The 23,370-nt window shown below is 38.1% G+C and overlaps 2 protein-coding genes across 2 annotated transcripts; both read right to left on the reverse strand.

Moving 5' to 3' along the window:
* Nucleotides 1–2,349: 2,349 nt before the first annotated feature.
* nanos1 (nanos homolog 1) lies at nucleotides 2,350–5,190 on the reverse strand. The gene has a single exon (XM_074674831.1). The coding sequence runs from the start codon at nucleotides 4,627–4,629 to the stop codon at nucleotides 3,949–3,951; it is 681 nt and encodes a 226-aa protein (XP_074530932.1). The 5' UTR covers nucleotides 4,630–5,190; the 3' UTR covers nucleotides 2,350–3,948.
* A 10,956-nt stretch (nucleotides 5,191–16,146) lies between these two features.
* Nucleotides 16,147–21,318, reverse strand: LOC141793457 (cathepsin Z-like). The gene is made up of 6 exons (XM_074674181.1): nucleotides 21,138–21,318; nucleotides 20,270–20,433; nucleotides 18,068–18,247; nucleotides 17,837–17,987; nucleotides 17,593–17,755; nucleotides 16,147–16,373 (listed from the first exon to the last, which is right to left on the reverse strand). The coding sequence occupies exons 1-6, from the start codon at nucleotides 21,257–21,259 to the stop codon at nucleotides 16,248–16,250; spliced, it is 906 nt and encodes a 301-aa protein (XP_074530282.1). The 5' UTR covers nucleotides 21,260–21,318; the 3' UTR covers nucleotides 16,147–16,247.
* Between the last annotated feature and the right edge of the window lie 2,052 nt (nucleotides 21,319–23,370).

Here is a 23,370-nt window from a genome sequence, read left to right on the forward strand (position 1 = left end):
CTTTTTTTTTGAATAGAAAATGTCTTTTTAGGCTTCATATGAACCACAATTACCTGATCAGGCCAGAAAAATGTCTGATTTCAAGTAACTTGAGGACAAAATATGAGGTCTGAATTGGTTTTAACAAGTGAAATTGAAAAAAATCTGCCAATGTAACAAGAGAAATATGTTACAATAAATTGCTTGAAACTAGAATAATGTCCTAATATAAGTAACTTTTCTCTATATTTGACTGAAAACAAGACAAAGAGTCTTGATAGTATTTCATTTTTTGCAGTGTACTGAGTGACTTGCAGGATTGCCAACTAAAAACTTGTTACAGCAATGGCTGCACTGCAAAAAACTAAAGTCCTATTAAGTTTTTTTGTCTTATAATTAGCAAAAACTGTCTTATTAATGTTGACTAGTCCAGAAAAATATCTTATTTCAAGACGATTATCGGCAAAATGAGGTCTAAACTGTTGTAACAAGTAAAAAAAAAAAATCTACAAATGGGAAAAAAATGCTCAAAAATTTGCTCAAAACTAGAATAATGTCCTTATACAAAAAAAAACTTTTCTTTTGTTTTATTACAAGATTTTTTTTTACTTGTTTCAAGACCAAAACACTTGAAAATGTTTCACTTTTTGCAGTGTACTGAGTGACTTGCAGGAACGGCTACACTGCAAAATATGAAATGTATCAAGTGTTTTTGTCTTTTTTTTTGAATAGAAAATGTCTTTTGAGGCTTCATTTGAACCACAATTACCCGATCAGGCCAGAAAAATGTCTGATTTCAAGTAACTTGAGGACAAAATATGAGGTCTGAATTGGTTTTAACAAGTGAAATAAAAAAAATCTGCCAATGGAAGAATAGAAATATGTTACAATAAATTGCTTGAAACTAGAATAATGTCCTAATATAAGTAACTTTTCTGTATATTTGACTGAAAACAAGACAAAGAGTCTTGATAGGATTTCATTTTTTGCAGTGTACTGAGTGACTTGCAGGATTGCCAACTAAAAACTTGTTACAGCAATGGCTGCACTGCAAAAAACTAAAGTCCTATTAAGTTTTTTTGTTTTATAATAAGCGAAAACTGTCTTATTAATGTTGACTAGTCCAGAAAAATATCTTATTTCAAGACGATTATCGGCAAAATGAGGTCTAAACTGTTGTAACAAGTAAAAAAAAAAAATCTACAAATGGGAAAAAAATGCTCAAAAATTTGCTCAAAACTAGAATAATGTCCTTATACAAAAAAAAACTTTTCTTTTGTTTTATTACAAGATTTTTTTTTACTTGTTTCAAGACCAAAACACTTGAAAATGTTTCACTTTTTGCAGTGTACTGAGTGACTTGCAGGAACGGCTACACTGCAAAATATGAAATGTATCAAGTGTTTTTGTCTTTTTTTGAGTAGAAAATGTCTTTTTAGGCTTCATTTGAACCACAATTACCCGATCAGGCCAGAAAAATGTCTGATTTCAAGTAATTTGAGGACAAAATATGAGGTCTGAATTGGTTTTAACAAGTGAAATTGCAAAAAATCTGCCAATGTAACAAGAAAAAATTGAGAAAAAAATTGCCTGAAACTAGAATAATATCCTTATACAAGTAACTTTTCTCTATTTTTGACTGAAAACAAGACAAAGACTCTTGATAGTCTTTCATTTTTTGCAGTGTACTGAGTGACTTGCAGAAAAACCAACTATAAACATGTTTACAGAAATGGCAACACTGCAAAAAATGAGAGTCCTGTTAAGTTGTTTTTGTCTTATTTTAAACAAATATAGTCTTATTAATTTTGACCAGTCCAGAAAAAATACCTTATTTCAAAGTGATTTAGGGCAAAATGAGGTCTAAACTGTTGTAACAAGTAAAAAAAAAATCTACAAATGGAAAAAAATGCTCGAAAATTTGCTCAAAACTAGAATAATGTCCTTATACAAAAAGCTTTTCTTTTGTTTTATTAATTTTTTTTTTTAACTCGTTTCAAGACAAAAAAAACTTGATAAGATTTCACTTTTTGCAGTGTACTGATTGACTTGCAGAAATGGCTACACTGCAAAAAAATGAAACCTTATCAAGTGTTTTTGTCTTTTTTAGTAGAATTTTGTCTTATTGGACTTAATCTGAGCCACATTCACCTGAGCAGTCCAGAAAAACGTCTGATTTCAAGAAAAATTTGCTTGAAAATGGTCTGTTTTCTACTTTAAATAAGACAAAAAAAACTTGATAAGATTTCAGTTTTTTACAGTGTAGTAGAGAAATATTAGAGGGTTTAAATTTCCAAATCATGCAGATGTAAAACCAAAGAAAACAGCACGACCACATAGATGCAAATATTTGATAAGTTTTTATTTCTCTAGTGGATTCATATGTTGTTATTCTGCACAGCAGCATACAGGAAATTGTGGTAAAATATAAATAACAAAGTTCAACAGTGTTTCTTTTTTTTCTATTATTCATTTAATCCAAAAAACAACCTCTGTTAAAAGTGGCACATTTTTTTATTATCAGCCTTTTTCAAAGATGCACTCTCTGGCACACACTCCCAAGAAGAATGTAACATTGAACAACTAAAGTTTCCAAAGTATGGGAATAATCCGTATTTACACACAATCACCTTTGTGGTGAGCAATGCTTATAGCTTCTTGGAAATTCACTTCCATCATGTTAAAATGCAACAAAATGAAAATACAATTATGTTATACAAAGATCAAAAATACTATCAAAAACCCTTATTATAAATGGCAGCACTATATCAATAAACTGCTGTTGACATTTTACATGTTAAGTACAAAATCCTGTTGAGGTAGCGCCCTCTGAAGTCACTTGTAATGTTAAAATACTGAATAAACATCACTTTATGTACAATACAGCAAATCTCTCTCCTTCCTTCCTCCGTCTCTTCACCGCTAGTGTTTTCCTTTGGTAAACAAAACTGTCAGAAATGTGCAGTCCTGCAAGTGACGCTCTCCATCCTACATTCACCACACGTTTGCATCTTTTTTTTTGGATTCTTCAGGAAAAAGAAACGACAGGGTTTAACAGGTTGTTGTTGTTTGCTAACATTCATTTGCTCTCAGAGCGAGAGGGGAAGGGGACGCTGCCCCTTCGGCCTCTCTGGTGGATACATTGTCAGGGCAGAAAGGAGAGAAAGGAGGCCCGGCAGAGAGGAGAAATCCAGTGTGTCGCCCTTATTTGGGAATGTAAACATAAAGAAATGAAGGCTTTTGTCTCCAACTGCTGTAAAGTCAGACAACATGAGATTGGAAAGAGGTTTGGCTTGGCAACAATTGATTACAACGCTCCCCCCTGGAGGATCTGAGCTCCACACAGAGGCCACATTGTCTTTTTCTTTTTTTTCTTCCTGCCTCGCAGATTGAATGTCAACTTTAGAGCAAGTTGGAAAATATGCTGTGGAGTTTTTCAGGCGGGCAGATGGGATCAAAGAGAGCCTCCTCCTCCTCCTCCTCCTCCTTCTCCTCCTCCTCCTCCTCCTCAGGCAGACGCACACAAGCACTCAGTAATGACACATTCTTGAGCTTCTTTAATGGCAAACATAACTTTGGTTTCTAAGACGAGAAAAAAATCGTGGCGAGCTTGGCTCCCCATACAAAAATACTTGGTAGAAATATGACATTCATCCCCTTTGCCAATGTCAGTGTGTTTCCCTACGTGACCAAAATACTTTCTTTAGATTTATTCACACTTTGTGATTATTATTGATACATGTATATTTATATGCACACGCTCAAATGACTACAAACTAGCAAGAAAAATAACTCCAATGTATAAAGCATAAAATTATTCTATGTGGATAAAAGAACTATAAAAATATAAGAGATCTTAGAGGAAAAAGATAAAATCAATATGTTTATGTAACTGGGATAAAGGCTAAATCAAAACAGTCATCTGGAAATTGTTCAGTGCAATTGGTTTAACTTTAAAGTCAGGTCTGTTTAGAAGATTTTCATCCTCTTACCACCCACAGCCCTGCCTCCCTTCAGCGGTCGCTGGGATGGCTGGTCTTTCGACAGAGGACAGTATTTTATCGTGTGGGCATTGTCCCCGTTGGCACTGCAGAGCGGGCAGGTGTAAGCCCTCAGAATCGGGCACACAACCCTTCCATCCGGGGTCTTCAGGACGTGGGAGCCGTACACCTCCTCCGGCGCTCCGTTATTTCTGCAGAAGACGCAGATTTTGGGCTCCTGCTTGCTCCGCGCCGCGGGTTTACGCATCTTCCTCTCCATGCCGAACAGGTCGAACCCCGCGAAGCTCCCTCCAAAGCCCACCTCCCGCTCCGGCTGCACCCCGAGCTGGCTCTGGAAGGGGCTGAGTATCGAGAAACGCTCCTTCAAGTCCAGGATGGAGGCCGGAGGAGGGCTCCCGGACGGGCAGCAGCAGTCCATGTGCCCGCTCTCTCCAACAACGCCGCCCGCGATTACGCACGGACACGCCGGAGAATCGTCCAAGCCCAGGGTCGCCTTTAGGGACTCTGTGATGGAGTTCGGGTTCTGGGGCATGCTGAGCTTGTTATTCTTCGTCACCAACGTCGTCAGCCCGAGATAGTCGTTCCAGAAATTGAAAGTGTAGTCGTAAGGGCTGCGCGCGTTCAAATAGTTGTGATTGAGAAAATCCATGGCCGCCTCTGGTCGTTCGCTCGCGGTCAAAAGGTGAAACCAGCAGAGTAATCCGTAAAGTCTTTGTAGCCAGAGTCGGTCTCCAGGAGCGGAACATGCACGGCGACGTGGTCTCCAGTGTTCCTGTTGTGTTTGAGCGTCCAGCAAACAGGCTTTCTGGTTATAAGGAGGAGGAGGGCGGGGCGCTCTCCCTTCAAAACCAAGTTTCTGATCAGGTTGAAAGGAGGCTCCTTCTCTTCAAAGCCACATTTGGACGGGCTTGTTTTCCTGCGGGCTGGCGCTTTGTTCGCATCAATCATCACTCTGGCATTCAAGGATTTAGACGTTTTCATAAAGACCTGCCTCACAGTTAATGATCCGGGTTAGTGCGCAGCGGAGTCACTCCGCGCTGGACTTGGTTTCGTCATTTCAGCGCAGATCAATTAGAGCTGAACAAGCCCCGCTCTTTGTTCCCGCTTTGCCAGTGACACATTACAATTCTGCAGCTTTTCTGAATCAATATCGTTAATCATTGTGCGCCACGACCATCAAGACAACTCGGGCGTTCACACACTTTAACCCCCTGTGCGCCAGGAGGGTGCAGAGGCCCTTTGTTCCGTACAGCAGCTCTTACTATCACTGAGCTGGTGCAGAATGGAGGCTAAACTGGAGAAAGTTAACCCTCATGTTGCTGTTTCCTCTCTCTGAGGAGGCTCCCAGCTCCAGCAGGCACACACAGCAGAGCAAAACAAGGAGCTCGGGTTACAAAATGTACTTTTCTCCTTACAGGCATCACACTCTGCCTGCTGGGAGTGATTAAAACAAGGATATCACGTTTCCACATACAGTGAGGAGTGGAGATACACATGAAACATGTCATTTTATCATCACTCTGTGTTAAAAAGTTTGATTTGTGCACACAAACTGGAGGGAGGAATCTGTTTACGCCTCAGTTTTGTGAGAATAATCAGAGTAAACAAAGATTTTAAGAGATCTCTGCTCAGCTCAACCACTGTGTCATAAAACCTACACAAAGCACATGGCAGTCCATGCAGCCAGGATGTAAACACAACATGTAGCACAGAAAGTCAACAGGGGGCAGCAGAGTGCAGCTCCAGGTCACACCTCCCTCCCTCTCTGCCTCCATCCTCCCCTCTGAAAATGAATGAGAGCTCCAAACAAAACCTACAGTAACGACGGCCACTGGCTGCAGATGAAAGTCACCCATGATGCTCCAGCGGCCAGATGTCGCTCATATATTTAGATTCCACCGAGGCAGTAAAAGGTCACAGGGAGAGAGGAGGAGAGGAGCGCACAGCCACGCCGCACAGACCCAGCCAATGGAATCAGGACATTAAGCCCAAATTATATCAGCGTGCATGTGCACAATTAATGAGAATCCACAGGAGAAAGCTGCAGAGTGACATGTGCGGGTGGTTCAGCTGCAGGCCTCTCTGCAGGTACAGGAGTCACAAATTACATCATGAAAACACATTATTCAGATTTATGAGACCTGTCTACTTAAATACAGTATGAAGACTTTGTTTAACATCTGTGGAAGGCGTCACAGGAAGTGCTGGGTTTTTTGAACTTCTTTGGTAATAAAAACAATGGATGGAGACTTTAATCTCCAGGTAACACAATGGAGGTGAGCATCTTTGTGTTTTGGTGGATCTAAATTTCTGCCTCACCTGGATTAAAGTCATTCAGAATCCACTGCATTTTTCAATCTCTGATTCATTTTAATTTAATGTCACCTTTGTTTGTCTGGTGGTTTCATTCATTTCTAATGTGATTGTCTCTTTATTGATTTTTTATTTTTAATTTACTATTTTACCTATATAGTGACCTTGAGTGTCCAGAAATATAATTAAAAAAATAAGATAAAAAAAAATAAAAAAATATATGAAATAATAATTATGATAATTATAATAATTTTAATAATTATAATAATTATTCTTTTTTTGTTTTACTTTCTCTTCACAATTAAGACAATACTGTATATAAAGATTCTATTCATAGTTCAAATCCCCCCCCAAATTTTTTTTCGATTTATGAAAATGAAAAAATAAAGAAATTTATGTGACGTCTCTGTTTATGATTTTTAATAAATTATCAAAAATATAAAAAAATGCAAAACTCAACATAATACTTTAAAATATAAAAAATGCTAAGATAAAACAAAAGAAATTTCCAAAATTTGCAAAAAAAAATTCAAAAACATTAAAAAAATGTAAAAATAAAAAATAAAAAAAAAAATTAAAAAAAACGCAAATATTGAAAAAAATTAAGTTGGAAAAAATAATCAATGTTATTTGAAAATTTGAACAATGAGCAAGGATTCTAAACAATGTTGAAATTTTAGAAAATAATTTTATTATTGTTATCATTATTATTATTATTATTATGATTATTATTATTATTATTATTATTATTATTATTATTATTATTATTATTATTATTATTATTTAATTTTCAAAATAGACAATACAGTGTATAAAGATTCTATACATAGTTCAATTTTATTTTTTTTTCATTACAAAAAAAAATGCAAAACTTGAAAAATTATTTTTAAATATGAAAAATTGCAGAAGTTGAAAAAATATTCCAAAAATAAAACAATGTCAAGATAAAACAATAGAAATTACAAAAATTTCCAAAAGATTTCCAAAAGATTGAAAAAAAATGCAAAAGTGTTTAAATTTGAAAAAAAAATGCAAATATTGAGAAAAAAAAAAGTTGTGAAAAATAATCAAAATATTTCAAGATTTCAACAATTAGCAAAAAATTCCAAAGAATTTTGAAGTAAAAAATAATAATAATAATTGCAAAAATTTGAATTTTTTTTTTTGTATCTTGTGAGAGGGTGCATGAAATGCACACGTTGGAACACAAATAAAAAGAAGACTGGTTGTGATGAGCCTAAGAATCTGTACTGAACTCTGTACTGGGTGTTTTTCATCATAAACGCTTGACAAATTGAGATGATATCTGTAATGCATCACAAGTTGCATTAAGTCCTAGAGGACCAAACAAAGCCAGCAGAAAGAGAGGAAAATCAAGAGCCCAACATTTGATTTCCAATCAAAGGGAAAGATATTTTATCTTAGATAGCAGACTTTGGCACAAGTTTACACAGATTTAAGCATGGGAAGTGTTTTACATGCTGATATTTTTAGGTCTCTTGGGAACTCAGGCTCATGTGAAGATTTTTTTTAAGATGCTATGAGGAGGATTTGTTTTAATGTGACTGCAGTGCCACCTTCTGGCCTGGAGTCTCAGGCACACTGTCCTAAAGACGTGACTTTATCCAGGCGTGTGTTTATTTTGGAACAAATTTTCTTTGTTTAAGTCAACTTTTTACCAGATACAACTCCACGAGGTAGGGTTTTTATCAGGACAGGTACATAGCGCTGCTGTCTGAAATGTGACAACAAGCAAACGTTGTCAGTTTGTACCGTAGTTTAGTAGCCGGCTATATTTATCTCTACCCACAGCCGGGTGCAGGAAGACTTTCTTTTCTTTACATGGGGTGCATGCTCATAAAGCAAAGCATAAAGAGACCATCAGAGATACAGACAAAGAAATTTACTTCATGCAACAGAAACAGACTTCAGTTTTCTTGGATTATCTCAGGGACTGATAAGTATCAAAAGAAAGCAGAATCAGATTATTTGTCATAACCTCTGAGAGATTAGAGACACTGATTTTTCAACATTGAGCCAAAAGTAGCTCAGATAAGAGTTCCTGAGAAATAAGAGTTTCATCTTAAGTTTCGACACTTCCAATCACATCAGGACACTGAATAGATTCTGCTCTGATCCTGAGCTTTTTCCCATCTTTGTTGTTTTCTTGCTTCATAAAAAAGTCTGATCTGTTGGGCTGTTCAGTCCCAGATGTTGCCTTCAGCAAAAAGGGAACAAAACTGTGGTTTGGAGTTTGAAATCAATTCCTCGTCTCATAAAAAACAACAGAGAATAACCTCTCACTATCTTTTCATGGCTGTAGACCTCGAGTACGCAGCTGGTGAGTGTTCGTCTGCCCTTAAAGCTCTTCATTTGACGTCTCTTGTTCTGTTGATAGTGACAGTTCATCTCACAGAGAGACGTGTATGATCCACTGCTCTTGTTTCAGCTGTAAGAAGCCCATGACGAGTCTATAAGAGCAGGATTTATGTCCGTACATTAAACCTGCGTGTTACGTCACAGCACATTTGCAGCGTGTTGAGAACAGAAGTGATCTCGGGGAAAGACGCAGAGCGAAAATGAGCCAGTCATCCTGACAGCGGGCTCTCTGCTGATCCTCCGGTGAAGTGGGCAGCTCAGGAATGTGGAAGCGGGCCTCTTGAAACAACGATAACACGAGTGACTGCTGCTCTAATTAAAACTTCCAGGGGGAGGCTGCGAGAGCGCGCTGGCTGGGAAGGCTCACATCTATTTTTAAGGATCTAATAAGAATGCGCTACCTTCAGAGACGGCGTGATAAAAGCTGAACAAAAGCACGCTCCGGTGCGCTCTGATGTTTTTAGAGGCCATTTCTCTCTGTTCTGTGTGTTCAGCAACTTAGTTTGAGATTGTATTGACCGCTCATTGGTTTCCACTGCTGAGTCTCTGCTGTAAAATATGAATTTTATGATGAAGCATTAATAATGGATGCCAGCGCCAATTCCTTTTTTGCAAGCCGGTGCAGGCAGATCCAGTGTTGCTGCAGTGTAGCTGAAATATTCATGGCTGTATCATTCCTTAATTTTGTTGTGACTTAGAGGGATTAATACTCATCCATTATCTGAAGCTAATTCTGCCGCCGCCTTCAGGTCACATGAGCGTGTTGGACAGGAAGTGAGATTAGCAGCAGAATGATGCACAGCATCAGCAGGGTGGCCTCGGCTGTAAATCGATTAGGAATCACACCGACTAAGTGATTGTTGTGTAAGTGTTTTTTTTTTCACAGCAGATGGAGAAACACTGATCATCAGGAGAACGGCTGTCTGGCTGAGAGAGACACTTTGTTTTTAATGATCAAATCATTACGACACACAGCTTACGTCTCTGCGTTTTCACTGTTTGTGTCATTACGCAGCGTAAATAAGCTCAGATGTGCCTTCTGCTGAAGTTAGCGCTCTGATAATGAGTGATTTATGGAGCTGATCTGCTTCATGCATTATGAAATAAGACTTCCTGTGCTGTGATTGGGACTTTTGTTTCAGCAGGAACAGCATTTGTTTTGTTTGTGGCTAAAAAAGAAAACTCAGCTTTATTTGACACAATAGATGAATGTTAGTGCATAACACAGGAGGGGATTGTTATTTCATATAATCCATTTCACTGTTATTCCACTGAAGCTTAGTTTATCTCGAGCTTCCAAATCAAAAAGGCAAAAGTAGTATACTTTTTTAAATAGTATGTTTTGTTTTATTATTATTCTAATTTAATTGATTATTTATTAATTAATTTTATTTTTGATTAATTTATTTTATTTTTATATTTAATTTATTTTGTAATTTATTTATTAATTTATTTATTTGTATTTATTTAGAATTTTATTTACTTTTATTTTATTTATTTGTATTTATTTAGAATTTTATTTACTTTTATTTTATTTATTTAGTATTTTATTTATTTATTTTTATTTTACTTTTATTTTATTCAGTTAGTGTTTTATTTATTTATTTATTTAAATTTTATTTACTTTTATTTTATTTTTATTTTATTTATTTAAATTTTAGTTTTATTCTATTTTATTTTTATTTTATTTATTTCGAATTTTATTTATTAACTTTTATTTAATGTTTTTAGTATTTTATTTATTAACTATTATTTTATCCGTTTAATATTATATTTATTTATTTAATATTTTATTTATTAATTTATTTAAATTTATTTAAAATTTAATTTCCTTTTTTTATTTTTATTCTATTTTATTTTTATCTTATTCCAATCATGTGGTACTTTACTTTTATTTTATTTTGATGTTTTATTTATTAATCTTTTATTTTGTTATTTATTTTGTTATTATTATTTTTTCCACTAAGAAGTATAATTGCACACATGACTGTTTAATGCTGTTCCACCATGCCAGTTCCAGGTCAGACCCCCTTTTGCCTTCAGAACCACCTTAATTCCTTGTGACACTGATCCAACCTTAAGAGTTTTGCTCCATATTGACATGATAGCATCACACAGTTGCTGCAGATTTGTGGTCTGAACATCCATGATGAGAATCTCCCGTTCCACCACATCCCAAAGGTGCTCTATTGGACTGAGATCTGGGGACTGTGGAGTCCGTAAGAGTCCAGGGAACTTGATGAAAGCAGTGAGATGATCTGAGCTTTGTGACATGGAGTGTTATCCTAAAAGGATGGACAGAGTCAGCAACAAGACTCAGGCAGGCTGTGGACTTTAGACCAGGCTCAAGTGGGACTAAAGGGTCCACACCGTTACAGCAGCAGCAGCAGCTGAAGCGTTGATCCGAGGTAGGATGGACCCATGCTCCAAAATCCTGACCCTACCATCTGAATGTGGAGCAGAAATCCAGACTCATCAGACCAGGCAACGTTTCTCCAATCTTCTATTGTCCAGTTTTGGTGTTGCTGTGTGAATTGTAGCCTCAGACCAACAACCACACCATGTTCAAAGTCTCTGTCCAAAGGTCAAAGGTCGAAACCCTCCTACACAGGACACATGCTAACTATTAACTTCGATTGAACTTTAACTTGGAAGTGACTTATAAAAACCCTAACTGAGGCCCTGTTTACAGGTAGCTGGGTATTTCCAAAGACTAATACACTCCCCTCATTTGTTTTTGAAAATATTTGTGTCCACAGCAGTTTTGAGTGGACAACAGGCCTAAATGTGTAAAAATATCTTTGGTTTCACAGATACCAGCTACGTGTGGACATGGCCTCAGGTTTTAGCCGGTTTTCACAGACTGTGGTGAAATATCCCAGACTCTTTGCAGATGATTAATCTGATATGAATTATGATCAGTTTGATCTCCATAGCTGGGATTTGGACCAATCAGAATCAACTATTTAACACAGTAAAAATCTTTAGCATCAGATGGAGCACTCGTTATCTTCCCAGAGAATTTGTGGAGGAATAAAAGTTGGTTTTCTCGCTGCCTGGAGCCCCTCTCGCGCTCTGTTGCTTATTTCATGAGCGAAGTTTGAGCAGCGGCCTTGAAGAAACCATAAGGAAGGATTACTCCAGCACACAGCGAGGCGTTCTGCATATTCCTACACAGCTCCTCCAGGCGGCTTCCTGGATAAATCATTACGATGCCTTGCTCAAAGATACTTTAGGAGAGGATTTCCCCTCCAACACTGTTTAAGATGATAATCCAGGCCTCAGCAGCACCAAAAGGCCTCTCTCTAATACCGCTTTCATAAACACCACCCCCTCAGCGTGCGTGTTTGCAGAGCCTGGTATCGATCTCTGAAACAATGCATAATGGCTTTGCAGGAATTGCTGAAAAATCCATTTTGTCATATCGATTAGAGTAATGAAGATGAATGCTGAATTGCTAAGTATGAAAATGGCTGGCGTGCGTTTGTGTCTGACTCCAAACCCAAAGATTAGCGTGTGTTTTCATTCGCAGCCATTAGAGCTCTGTTTGTGATTATGCAAATGAGGAAACATGCAGGAAATTTAATCAGAGCGCAAATTTGATTTCACGTGAAAGATTGCTCGAGGGTGGGTGGAGGGGTGGGGGGAGCCCGATCACGTAATATTGAGCAACCAAATTATGTTCAATATTTGTTTTCACAGTGGGCCTCCACTCGGACACGCCACAGCTTTATAGGCTTAAGGTTCGCAGCGCTTTGGAGGCTTGAAGTTAACGGCGCCGCGCGAGGTTTGATTATGCTTTGTTCTCCCCAGAGATGCTGAATGGAAACTGCAGCTAATGGGAAACATTTCCATATCAGCAGCAAAGCATAGCAGCCTGTGTTTATGCATTTTTATTATTGTTGCGTCCCCTGAACCAAATATCTAAGTGCTCAGTTTTTCTTTTGTTCCCCAGTGGAACGGGAAGAAAATGGGCTCTTTGTAATTGCACATAAACTCAAAGGACGGCATTGTGCTGCTGTGTGTGCAGCTGCAGATAACTGGTGATTAAACTGAATGTTACTCCAGAAGCATGACAGAATTGAAACTAATAAAGCATGTCAGTCAATAAAGGAGGTAGGTCTGTTTATCAAGCCCAGAGATGTAGAACAAATAAATGTCACGAGGCTTCGGCGGCAGAGCGCCTCTTTTTAGTCCTGTGACCCTGAAGCTCCAAGTTAACGATAAGGAGTTGTTGTTGTGTGCCAATCATCCAGGAAATACCATCAGTGGAGAGCGTTTGTGTATGCAGGGACGTCTAACAACCTGACCTTGGTGCAGAAATCTGCAGGAGGCAAATTACGCAGCTTGATTTTCTGCATAGCTGCAAAGAAAATGTTCATTTCTGAATCAGAGCTGGTGGAGTAAGTGGAGGAGACGTTTGAGTTATCCCTCAGGGAATCCAAGTTAATCAATCAACTTCATATTCTGATTACCTTAATACATACAGCAGTGAGTCAAACAGTCTGAGGCTAAGCTGGGATGGTACGCCCTTCTTCTAGAGCAAGGGGCCAAATCTTTCTCAGTGAAGGGCCAAAAACGAATTGTGCAAAATAAATACTCAAGTAAATTTAAAAATGGAAACACTTTTCATGGACACAGCATGCTCCTATGAAGCTTAACTAGTGCCTTTTCCATCCTTTTAAAATGAGGAACATATTTATCAAACGGGAAACCTGCATTATTTTTTTTGTCCCTATGAATGACTTCTGTATTTATATTAACTTATAAAGTTTATACTCTTTGAAAACAGCGACTTTCTGACTGCTGTGGGATCCATTTCTGTAAAAAATATTTTTAAACTTTCTCTTGCCCTGACCCTGCATCGTCTCATTCTCTGGTCCTGGACTTCCAGATTTGAGCTAACAGGACTAGCGCTAGGGCTGAACAATTTGTCGTTTTCAGATCGAAATCACAATTTTGAGATCGCCAAAGCAGCAATTTTTTGCAGGGCTCCTGACTGACTCAGGATCTGTTGTGTCAAGTATTATACACATTCTGTTTTACAAATTTGTAGACAATCTATATGTTAAAAGTGCTGGTAAGCAGGTCAACAACAAAAAGCCTCTGTTTAGGAGCAGAAGTTGATGAAAACAGATTATTTATCATCACTATTGATGATTAAAAAATCGTGAATTGCAATATCTGCCAGAAAAATTAGATCGTTTCCTAAAATCATTCAGCCCTACATGTGAATATCCCAAAGCTTGATTTGAAGAAAATCGTGAATCGAATTGAAATCACAATATCTGCCAGAAAAACCGCAATTCAATCTTTTCTTGAAATCGTTCAGCCCTAACTAGCGCCACGCTACTCCCAATGTAACACAGTGCTTATCTGTGGTCAGAACAGGAAGTGCAACAATAGATAGATAATGAATGAGAAATCCAGGCTGCTGGCAGTGGGAAAATAATTAAAAGTATATACACTTAAGCCCAAAATTATTCATACTCCTGGCAAATTTAAGGGATTCCTTATTTTTTTCAGTTACAAATTTTTATTTCACCCCAGATTGGACATAAATAGTATATGCGGTCAAGTCTGGAACCATGACCAGTTGTTTTAGAATAGAATAGAATAGAATAGAAAATACTTAATTTATCCCCGAGGGGAAATTCAGGAGTCACCGCAGAATTTAAGAAAACAAAAGTAAGAAAGAGTATAGAAAGTGCAAAAAGGTCTGACTGTCAAAAAGCAGTCTGTTCAGTCTCTGTCTGCTGGATCCTGTCTGCTCACAGCAGGTGAAGCTCTTCACATGTGGCCTTGGTGTCTGCTGTTAGCTCTGTTAGCCATGTCTGTGAATAGCATGATGCTACTCTGCCTTCTGGTATTCCCTCTGTTGCTGGGTTAGCACAGCTAGCTCGTCCATCTTATTGGAGATAGATCTTACGTTCCCAATAACGATGGATGGAAGGACAGGTCCATGTCCTCACTTCTTAGCTCACACCTGAGAACCAGTCCTGACCTCCTCTCCTCACCTTGTGGGAAACATCTGGCCTAGCACCAGTTAGCACTGACATGCTACAGGTTGCTAACAGCTAATTTCACATGTAAACAATGCAGCCATGGTTACATGTAGGATCTCCAGACAAACACAGGAGAAAAGTAGTAAAAATATCACTGAAGACACAAAAAGTTTGGTGTCCATGACCAACAAATGAACCAAACAAAGTGATGACCCACTCCAAATACAAAGATGACGAAAAAGAGACGAAAGAAAATTACAAGAAACAGACAAAGACGAGAGAGCTGCTGCAACAGGCAGCTACTTGGGCAGCGCCTAGCAACGTGAGGTAACACTGTAAAAGGTGTTAAATAAAACTTTGACAAAAAGTCATGATGTCAAAAATTACTCATACCCCAGAGATACTACGACCAATAGCCACAGGATGTTCAAACAAACCATCATCTCTAAGAATCTAAAGTGTTTATTGTTTTCAATGTTTCTGAATTTTGAATTTTGGTTTCTAACCAGTTTTTCGGGCAATAAAAGACGACTTGCTTGTGACATTTCAGTCATTTTCGAGTCAGCACAAGACTTGCCATGGCGAAGACCAAAGAGCTCAGTTAGGACTTTAGAACACGCATTGTAAATGTCAAAAAGGAAGGGAAAGGATACAAAAAATAAATAAAAATTACCAAATAATTTCAGGTGCCAGTAGCAACGGTTCAAAGTTTCATCCAAAAGTACAAAAAATATCACACAGTCAAAAACCTCAAAGGACGTGGTCGGAAGTCTATAGTGTCACCTCAGCTTGCCAGAAAGATCAAGCGAGATGTTGAAAACAAGCCAAGAACTACCACCAAGGCTGTCCTGAAGGAACTGAGTTCAAGTGGAGTGACTCCATCAAGGTAGACACTCCAGCGGGTACTGCACCAAAACAGCCTCTATGGATGTCGACCCAGACTCCCCTGCTTCAACCAAAGCATGTGAAAGCTCGTCTGACCTCTGCAAAGACTTACTTGAAGACAAAAGCTTCTGGTCATCTGTTCGGTGGTCAGACGAAACAAAAATCAATTTTTTTGGGCACAGAGATGAGGCTTTCCTCTGGAGGAAAAAGGGTGAAGCCTACAAACCAAAACACAGTTCCTACTGTTAAATATGGAGGTGGAAGCATTATGCTGAGGGCAAATCAGCTCAAAATGAGCCAACAATCGCACAGTGTATGCCCGGCAGTTTGCCATTTAAACGTCATTTAAGCTGCTGTGAGGAGGATCTGTTTTAATGTGACTGCAGCGCCACCTTCTGGCCTGGAGTCTCCGCACACTGTCGAGATCAGATTGGAACAAATTTTCTTTAAAGACGACTTTTTACTGGATACAACGCAACAGGATTTGGCTCGTGTGCTTCAAAAAGCAAACGTTTGATGCAAAAACAAAGAATCTGTTGGAGAAGTTCACCCTTTAGAAATAAAACACAAGCTGTAAATCTGGACAATGCTGTTTATTTCTCTTGATATTAAAGGTTGCATTTGAAAATCTGTCTTCATGTCGGCTCAGAGCAGAAACAGTTCGTGCTCAGGGTCAGATTTGTGGTTATGTGTAAGTTGAGGGTACGATCACGTCTCCGTACATACAGTCTTCCTCCAAAGCAAGATTGTAGTGGCTTCCACTTCCTCCTTTGTAGGCGCTCGTCACGATCCTGAGCCAGCCCCTCTCACCCTAAAAAAACAATACAGGAGACAGAAATCAGCGGATGTACTTATCACTACATCACTTATATCACACGTGACGTCAGCAACATACTTTAAACCGAGGGAAAGAGTGATTTTTGTGAGACTGCCGTCCACATCCCATTAATTCACACGTTTTTTGAAAATCTGCAGAAAATCAACCGTTTGCTCTAGCTCAATTCTGTAAAAAACAGATAATTTTAAAGTCTTTACTGCTTTAAACAAGCCCTGAATGATCGATATATGTCCTGTATGTAAATCTAAAGAATTCTTAGAAAATTTCCTTCCATCTTCCTGGTGTCATGTTTCAGCTTGGGGCTGCTCTGCACCAATCAGCAACAGTTTGTGTGTTCAGAGCATGTTAAACTGAGAATACTTCACTTTTCTTTGATCCAAGACTTGAATAAAGTGTTCCTTAGAGTTTTTAGCCTTTAGCCCTGGTTCTCTTAAACGTATAGAAGTGTATAACTCCATATTGCAGTGACAATTGAGTCCACAGTGAGTAAAAATGTGACAGAAGGAAAAACCATCCTAAAAATCAAATCAGCTTATTTTAGGTGCAGGACTGTGTAGATTTTGTAAAGATAAAACCATAACACTTTTTTTCATGTGTACCTAAAAATGTGCTGTATATATTCCCACCTTATGTCTTTTAATGTAATTTTAATGTCCTAGAATTCAAAATCTTTATTTTAGGACCTCAAGCAGATATGACATTAAAATGCGATTAATTAGATTAATTACAAATCATGTGATTAATTTTTTCAATCACCTGGCAGCGCTACTTAAAACCATAGACTGAGTTTACAAAGCAGACGGCTCAGATTGTTTCATTACTTTCAGCTTTTTTCCTTTGAACAAATGATTGGTAGGTTTTTATTCTTAGCCGATGTCAACTTTAGCCACCAGGTGACTTAATGCAACATTTGTCATTTTATCACAGAAGCGAATGTTTGAGCTGTGACTCAATAACCACAGTTAAATAAAAGACACAAATCTACAGTCTTTCCCAAATTATTCTCTAGTCCTACCGGTTTAACATGAGGCTGAATGAGTCATAACTTTTTTTACCAACCAGTTTAAAGTGGCTCATTTTAGAAAGACAAAAAGCAAGCGTAAAGTGCAAAAGAATATATTTTTAAAACCAAGTTTAAAAAGTTTGAGGTGGGCCTGCCAGAAAGACCATTACCCGGGTTAGCATCACTCACCCACGGCTCTCCCCAGGAGTTACGCACGATCCAGTACTCGGTGCCGTTTTCTGCTCCCCACCCAGAGACCGTCACGATGTGGTTGATCTCAGGAGACTCCACGTACTCCGAGTACAGACCCCCGGTGTACGCGTCCAGTTTATCAGTGGCCATGATCCCACAGCTGAGGAAAGAAAGGTGTCCAGAGTCAACTTCAAAGTTGTTAAGATTAATCCAATGACCAAAAACGAAGAACATTAAGGACCTTATCGGCCCACCAGTGAAGATTTCTGCCATCATAGCATCGCGTCCACTAATGGCTCCAAAATCCCCGACTTTCCACAGAGTGTAGTTCTGCACAATGTTACAAACTCCAAAACCTGTGCAAGTCCCGCAGGCGTTGAACGGCTGGCATTCTGGGAAAAATGAGAACTTGTTGATCTGAAATCCTCACAGGATGAAACTGGAAGTATCAGACATGGTTCAGAGTTCCTACTTTGGTCGATGGCCTGGTAGTTGTTGCAGGTCTCATCAGGGATGCCATGTTTGTGGGCGTACTCCCACACCCCTCCATGGTCGCCTCCGTCACAGGTGCCCGAGCCGGAGCAGTCGACCACGTGTTGGACAGAAAGGTACGCAGACGGCCACGCTCCTTTACGCTTGATGTTGATACGATCTACATTAAGTGGAGGAGAAAACAAAGTTGCACAGAAAATGTTTTCTGGAAAAGTGGAGGATCCCATCTGTCGTTTCATCCCAGGGTTTAATTTGTGTGCTGTTCTCAAACATAAATCCACTTCTCTCCAGCTTGTTAGCGTGTGAATGAGTGGACTCAGTCAACACATGATGGGAAGAGTTCACCAGAAACACGTGTTCAACGGGAACAGGCCAGGGTCTGAGCGAGGCGTCCAGCTTTAGCCGTGTTCAGGCAGCATGTTGTGCCAGTCATGTTGAATCAATGCCACATGTTTCCATTTCAAATATTCCAATAACTCCAAACTCTCTGCTACAATAAAACACAAGTTTGAGAAGATGCTCAGTTTCACTTTGCAGGCAATGATGCCGTTTTTTTGGAAAACTTACTGTTGCTTAAAATATTTGATTATATGGAGCAAAATTAAAGCCAAAATGTTTTGTAAATTTGGGGGAAAAAAAAATAAAGGAAACCAAAACTCTAAAGTTTGATCCTGAAAAACAAAACAAATTAAAAAGAAACCAAAAAATTAAATTTTGATCTAAACAAAAAAAAAAAAAAAATTACAATTTGAACCCCCCCCCCCCAAAAAAAAAAAAAATCATAAAAAAACCCTAGCATCTCCTTAATATTTGTGTATGTGAATGTGTTAAATAAAAATTAAGTTACAAAAAAACCCAAAACTTGAAGTTTGATCCTGAAAACCAAAAATAAAAAAGGAAAACAAAAAAATTAAAGTTTGATCCTAAATAACAATTAAAAAAAATAGATAAAATAAAAAAGAAACCAAAAATTTGAAGTTTGACCCTGAATAAAAAAAATTAGAAAAATAAAATAAACCAAAAAATTAAAGTTAGATCCTGAATAACAACAACAAAATATCATTAAAAAAAGTTTAAAGTTTAATCCTGAAAAAAAAAATTAAAAAAAAAATGAAAGGAAAAAAAAAAAGCATAAGCTATTATTTGTCAAGCAAAAAATAGTTTTGATTCTGGCCTCTCATTTTTTTGAATCTATTTTTATTTTCAGAATTCACTTTTTATTACATTTTTTTTACATTTGAAGAATTAGTATTTTTTTCAGATTCTTTTTTTTTTCTCCTTTTCCAAATTAAAATATTTTTGGGTTTAAAATTTTCTTTCACTTTATTTTTTTTTTTTAAATAGATTCTTGGGTCAAAGTGAGGTTTCAATGGCTGTTTAAGACCACCCTTGGCAACTATCCCTCTATAAGTTCCATGAAATATTTTAGACTTTTACTGTAATCGGCTATCTATCTATATATATAATTATAGATAGATAAATAGATAGATAGATAGATAGATAGATAGATAGATAGATAGATAGATAGATCGATAGATAGATAGATAGATAGATAGATAGATAGACAGATAGATAGATAGATAGATGCTTTCCCACTTTTTGACTGGAATGTGAACTTTAAAAAATAAACAGTCAAAAAGACGTTTTTATTTGTCAATGCATCAAGAATGTTAATGGTTTGCATGAATTAGCTGAATGCTATTAGCGGCTGTTGCGTTGTTGCCCCTTTAGTGTACAGTTGTAACTTTTGTCTTCAGTTCACTGGTGTTTTTTTTTTTTCTGCTCAAATGTGGACTACAACTCAAGTTTTGTTTTGTTTGTTTTTTTTTAATTAAGGATCAAAATTTAAATTTTCAGTTTCTTTTGTCTTTTTTCTCTCTCTCTTTTTTAAATTTACAAAACTTTTAGCTCCATATGATTTCCCCCAAAAAAATGAGTTCACAACATAAATTTGTAAAAAGGTTTTCTTCTCAATCATTCATCTGTGAGTGAATGAATCAAATGTCCCAGTAACAGATTTTCTTACCTGGAGACCTTTAACCAAACCGGTCTTTGTGTTTTATAACAGTATCTTCAGAGAGCTTGCTGCGTGTCCTTTCTACTACCCACACAAACCACTTTTTCTGGTGTGGGCTTGGGTTTTTAATGTCATTCAAATGCCATTAGCTGTGAAAACTCTGACCTGCCATGGCACTGGTGCTGCCGTGGGCCCAGCAGGAGCCGCAGTACTGAGGGATGTGCTGGTTGCGAGTGGTGCTGGCGAAGTTTGTGCCGTTGACATTCCTCCAGTCCCAGGACTTTGGCAGCGCAGCCAGGTTCAGGAGTTCATGAGGACGAGCGGCGGTCCTGTGACGGACAAAAGACTTTAGTTCTCAGTCATTTTACAAACACAAAGAGCGCGGAGGGCAGCAGGTTCACGGTGACTCTGACTCTCAGGGGGTTTCTAACACACACCTCAGGAAAAGCCAAAATCACAGCAGGTACGATCACAGACCAGGAGAGGCCGAGGAATGTGGTCACGACTCATTCCTGTTAACTCCTGAATGAGGCCTTTAAATGAAGTCAGACATCTGACAAAGACGGTTAACGCCATGAGCGAACCAGGCCCCAGGCAGGCCCGGACCAAAATAAGCACTTCACGGACGTTTGATATGCATGACTTCATTTCTAAACTCGCCTTCTTGTTTTGTCCGCGGGATTAATTGTTCAAATTGGACCAAATCTGCAAGAAGCCAGAGTTTTAAATAGATGAGATTTATTTTAGGGAAGCAAAGCGTGACCCCAGATATCCATAAACAGAAAGATTGGAAACTTTTTCCTTATATGACTCAGTCAAATGAGAATGATTTAGCCACGCCGAAACAGGCAACAGAAAAAAAAAGTACAATTACCAAAGCTGGAGATAAAATTAAAGTAGTGAAATCTCTTCAGAGGCCAGAAACCTCATTTCAGAGCTGAATTATCTGATAAAAAAAGATCTGGTGAGAACGTTTCGCTGCTGTTCAGAGCGAAGTCATTAAAGAAGAAAAACCTGAACCCTTTCCACTCACTTCACACCAAAGTCCAGCTTCCTGGGCACCGGCCGGTAACAACCCGACTTCTTTCTAAAATAATTTCTAGCCAGCGCAGCGGGCGTCATTAGCATTAAAATGAAAAGGATAAACCGAGCCATGCCGAATCACAGAGCACCACGCACCGCCAACACACTCCAGGCGCCTGCTGAGGATCAGACCCCAGAAAAAGAGGCTGAGGCAGCACACCTGCTGCGAGTCACCAAACCAATCAGGCTGATTGATCTCACCTGGGATAAGCTCTGAGTCCACGCAGATCACAGAGGATTCAGCAAATGACACAGACACTTTACATCAGAGACAGAGGAGACAGAGGAGACAGAGGAGACGGGGGGGACAAAGGGTCCATGTTCACAACCAGACCACACCAGACCACATCTGACCACATCAGACCACTAAGCTTCAGACTCTGTGATTTTCTCACCACCTACAGAAAATCAAGCTTAAAAAAAATAGTTTTTCAAGTAGAGAAAGAGATTTTAAATAAACTTGAGCTAACTGAAACTAAAAGCTGGAGATGCTTCATTCTCCACCTCCTGACATCAATCCTCCATCAGGGTTTCTGCTGCTGTGCCAAAAATTTCAGCGCCTCCATCTCCCAGCATCCACCTTTAGCTCCCATTCGTCCCCACATCATCAATGTTTTATAACAGTTAGCGCCTGAAGTTAGCCTGAAGCTCTTGGTGAAGCCTTTAGCCCCTGTATTAGCTGTTGCCTAATATTTCAGCCTTTAACTTATGTTTAAGCCGTTGGCTAGTATTTTAGCATTTGCTTGCGTTTTAGCTTTTAGCTTGTGTTCTAGCCTTTAGCCCCGTTTAAACTTTTAGCCTGTATTTTAGCCTATAGCTCATGTTTAAGTCTTTACTCTGTATTGTAGCCTTTAGCCCCTTTTTAAGCTTTACCTTGTATTTTAACCTTCAGCTCTTGTTTTAGCCTTAAGCCTGTATTTTACTTTTTATCTCGTGTTTATTTCACTAGTCCGTGTTTAAGCTATTAGCATGTGTTGGAGCCTTTACCTTGTGTTTCAAGCTTTACTTTGTATTTAAGCCTTTATCCCTTGTTTTAGCTTTAGGCTTGTATTTTAGCCTTTAGCTCATGTTTTAGAATTTGTCTCATGTTTTAGCCTTTAGCTCATGCTTAAGCCTTTAGCTTGTTTTATAGACATAAGCCTGTGTTTCGGCTTTCAGTTTGTTTTTTTGCCTTATGCTAATGTTCTAGCATAAAGCCTGTATTTTAGCTTTTATCTCATGTTTTTTCCATTAGTCCATGTTTTAGCTATTAGCATGTGTTGGAGCCTTTAGCTTGTGTTTTAAGCTCTACCTTGTATTTAAGCCTTTATCCCCTATTTTAGCTTTAAGCTTGTATTTTACTTTAGCTTATGTTCATGTCTTTTGCCTGTTTTTTAGCTGTAAGCTCCTGTTTTAGAGCTTAGCTTATGTTTTAGCCTTTAGCTCATGTTTAAGCCTTTAGTGTGTGTTTTAGCTTTAAGCTTACATTTAAGCCTTTAGTTTGTGTTATAGACTCAGCCTCTGTTTCAGCTTTTAGTTTTTGTTTTAGCCTTTGGCTAATATTCTAGCCTTTAGCCCGTACTTTAGCTTTTACCGCATGTTTATTCAATTGGTCAATGTTTTAGCTATTAGCATGTGTTGGAGCCTTTAGCTTGTGTTTCAAGCTTTACCTTGTATTTTATCCTTTATCCCCTGTTTTAGCTTTAAGCTTGTATTTTAGCCTTTAGCTCATGTTTAAGTCTTTTGCCTGTGGTTTAGCTGTTTGCTTTTGTTTTAAAATTTAGTTCATGTTTCAGCCTTTAACTCATGCCTAAGCCTTTGGCGTGGTATTTAGCTTTTAGTTGTGTTCAAGCTTTTAGCTTATGTTCAAGCCTTTGGCTCATGTTTTAGCCATTAGCGTGTGTTTAAATATGTAGCACTAGCTTTAAGCTTTTGTTTTAACCATTAGCTCATGTTTAGGCCTATGTTTCAGTCTTAGCCTGCGTTTTAGCTTAAGCTTATGTTCTGGCCTTTAGCTCATTTTTTAGCCTTTTTTTTTTTTAGCCATTAGAGTGTGTTTTAGCTTTAAGCCTGTGTTTTAGCCTTTAGGTCATGTTTTAGCCTTTGTTAGTGTGTGTTTCAGTCTTAGCCTGCGTTTTAGCTTGAAGCTTATGTTCTGGCCTTTAGCTCATTTTTTAGCCTTTTGCTTTTGTTTTAACTATGAG

This window comes from Halichoeres trimaculatus, unplaced genomic scaffold (genome assembly GCF_033239565.1).
Source record: "Halichoeres trimaculatus isolate MK-OKI-2021-1 unplaced genomic scaffold, fHalTri1.1 fHalTri1_scaffold_7, whole genome shotgun sequence".
NCBI lineage: Eukaryota > Metazoa > Chordata > Actinopteri > Labriformes > Labridae > Halichoeres > Halichoeres trimaculatus.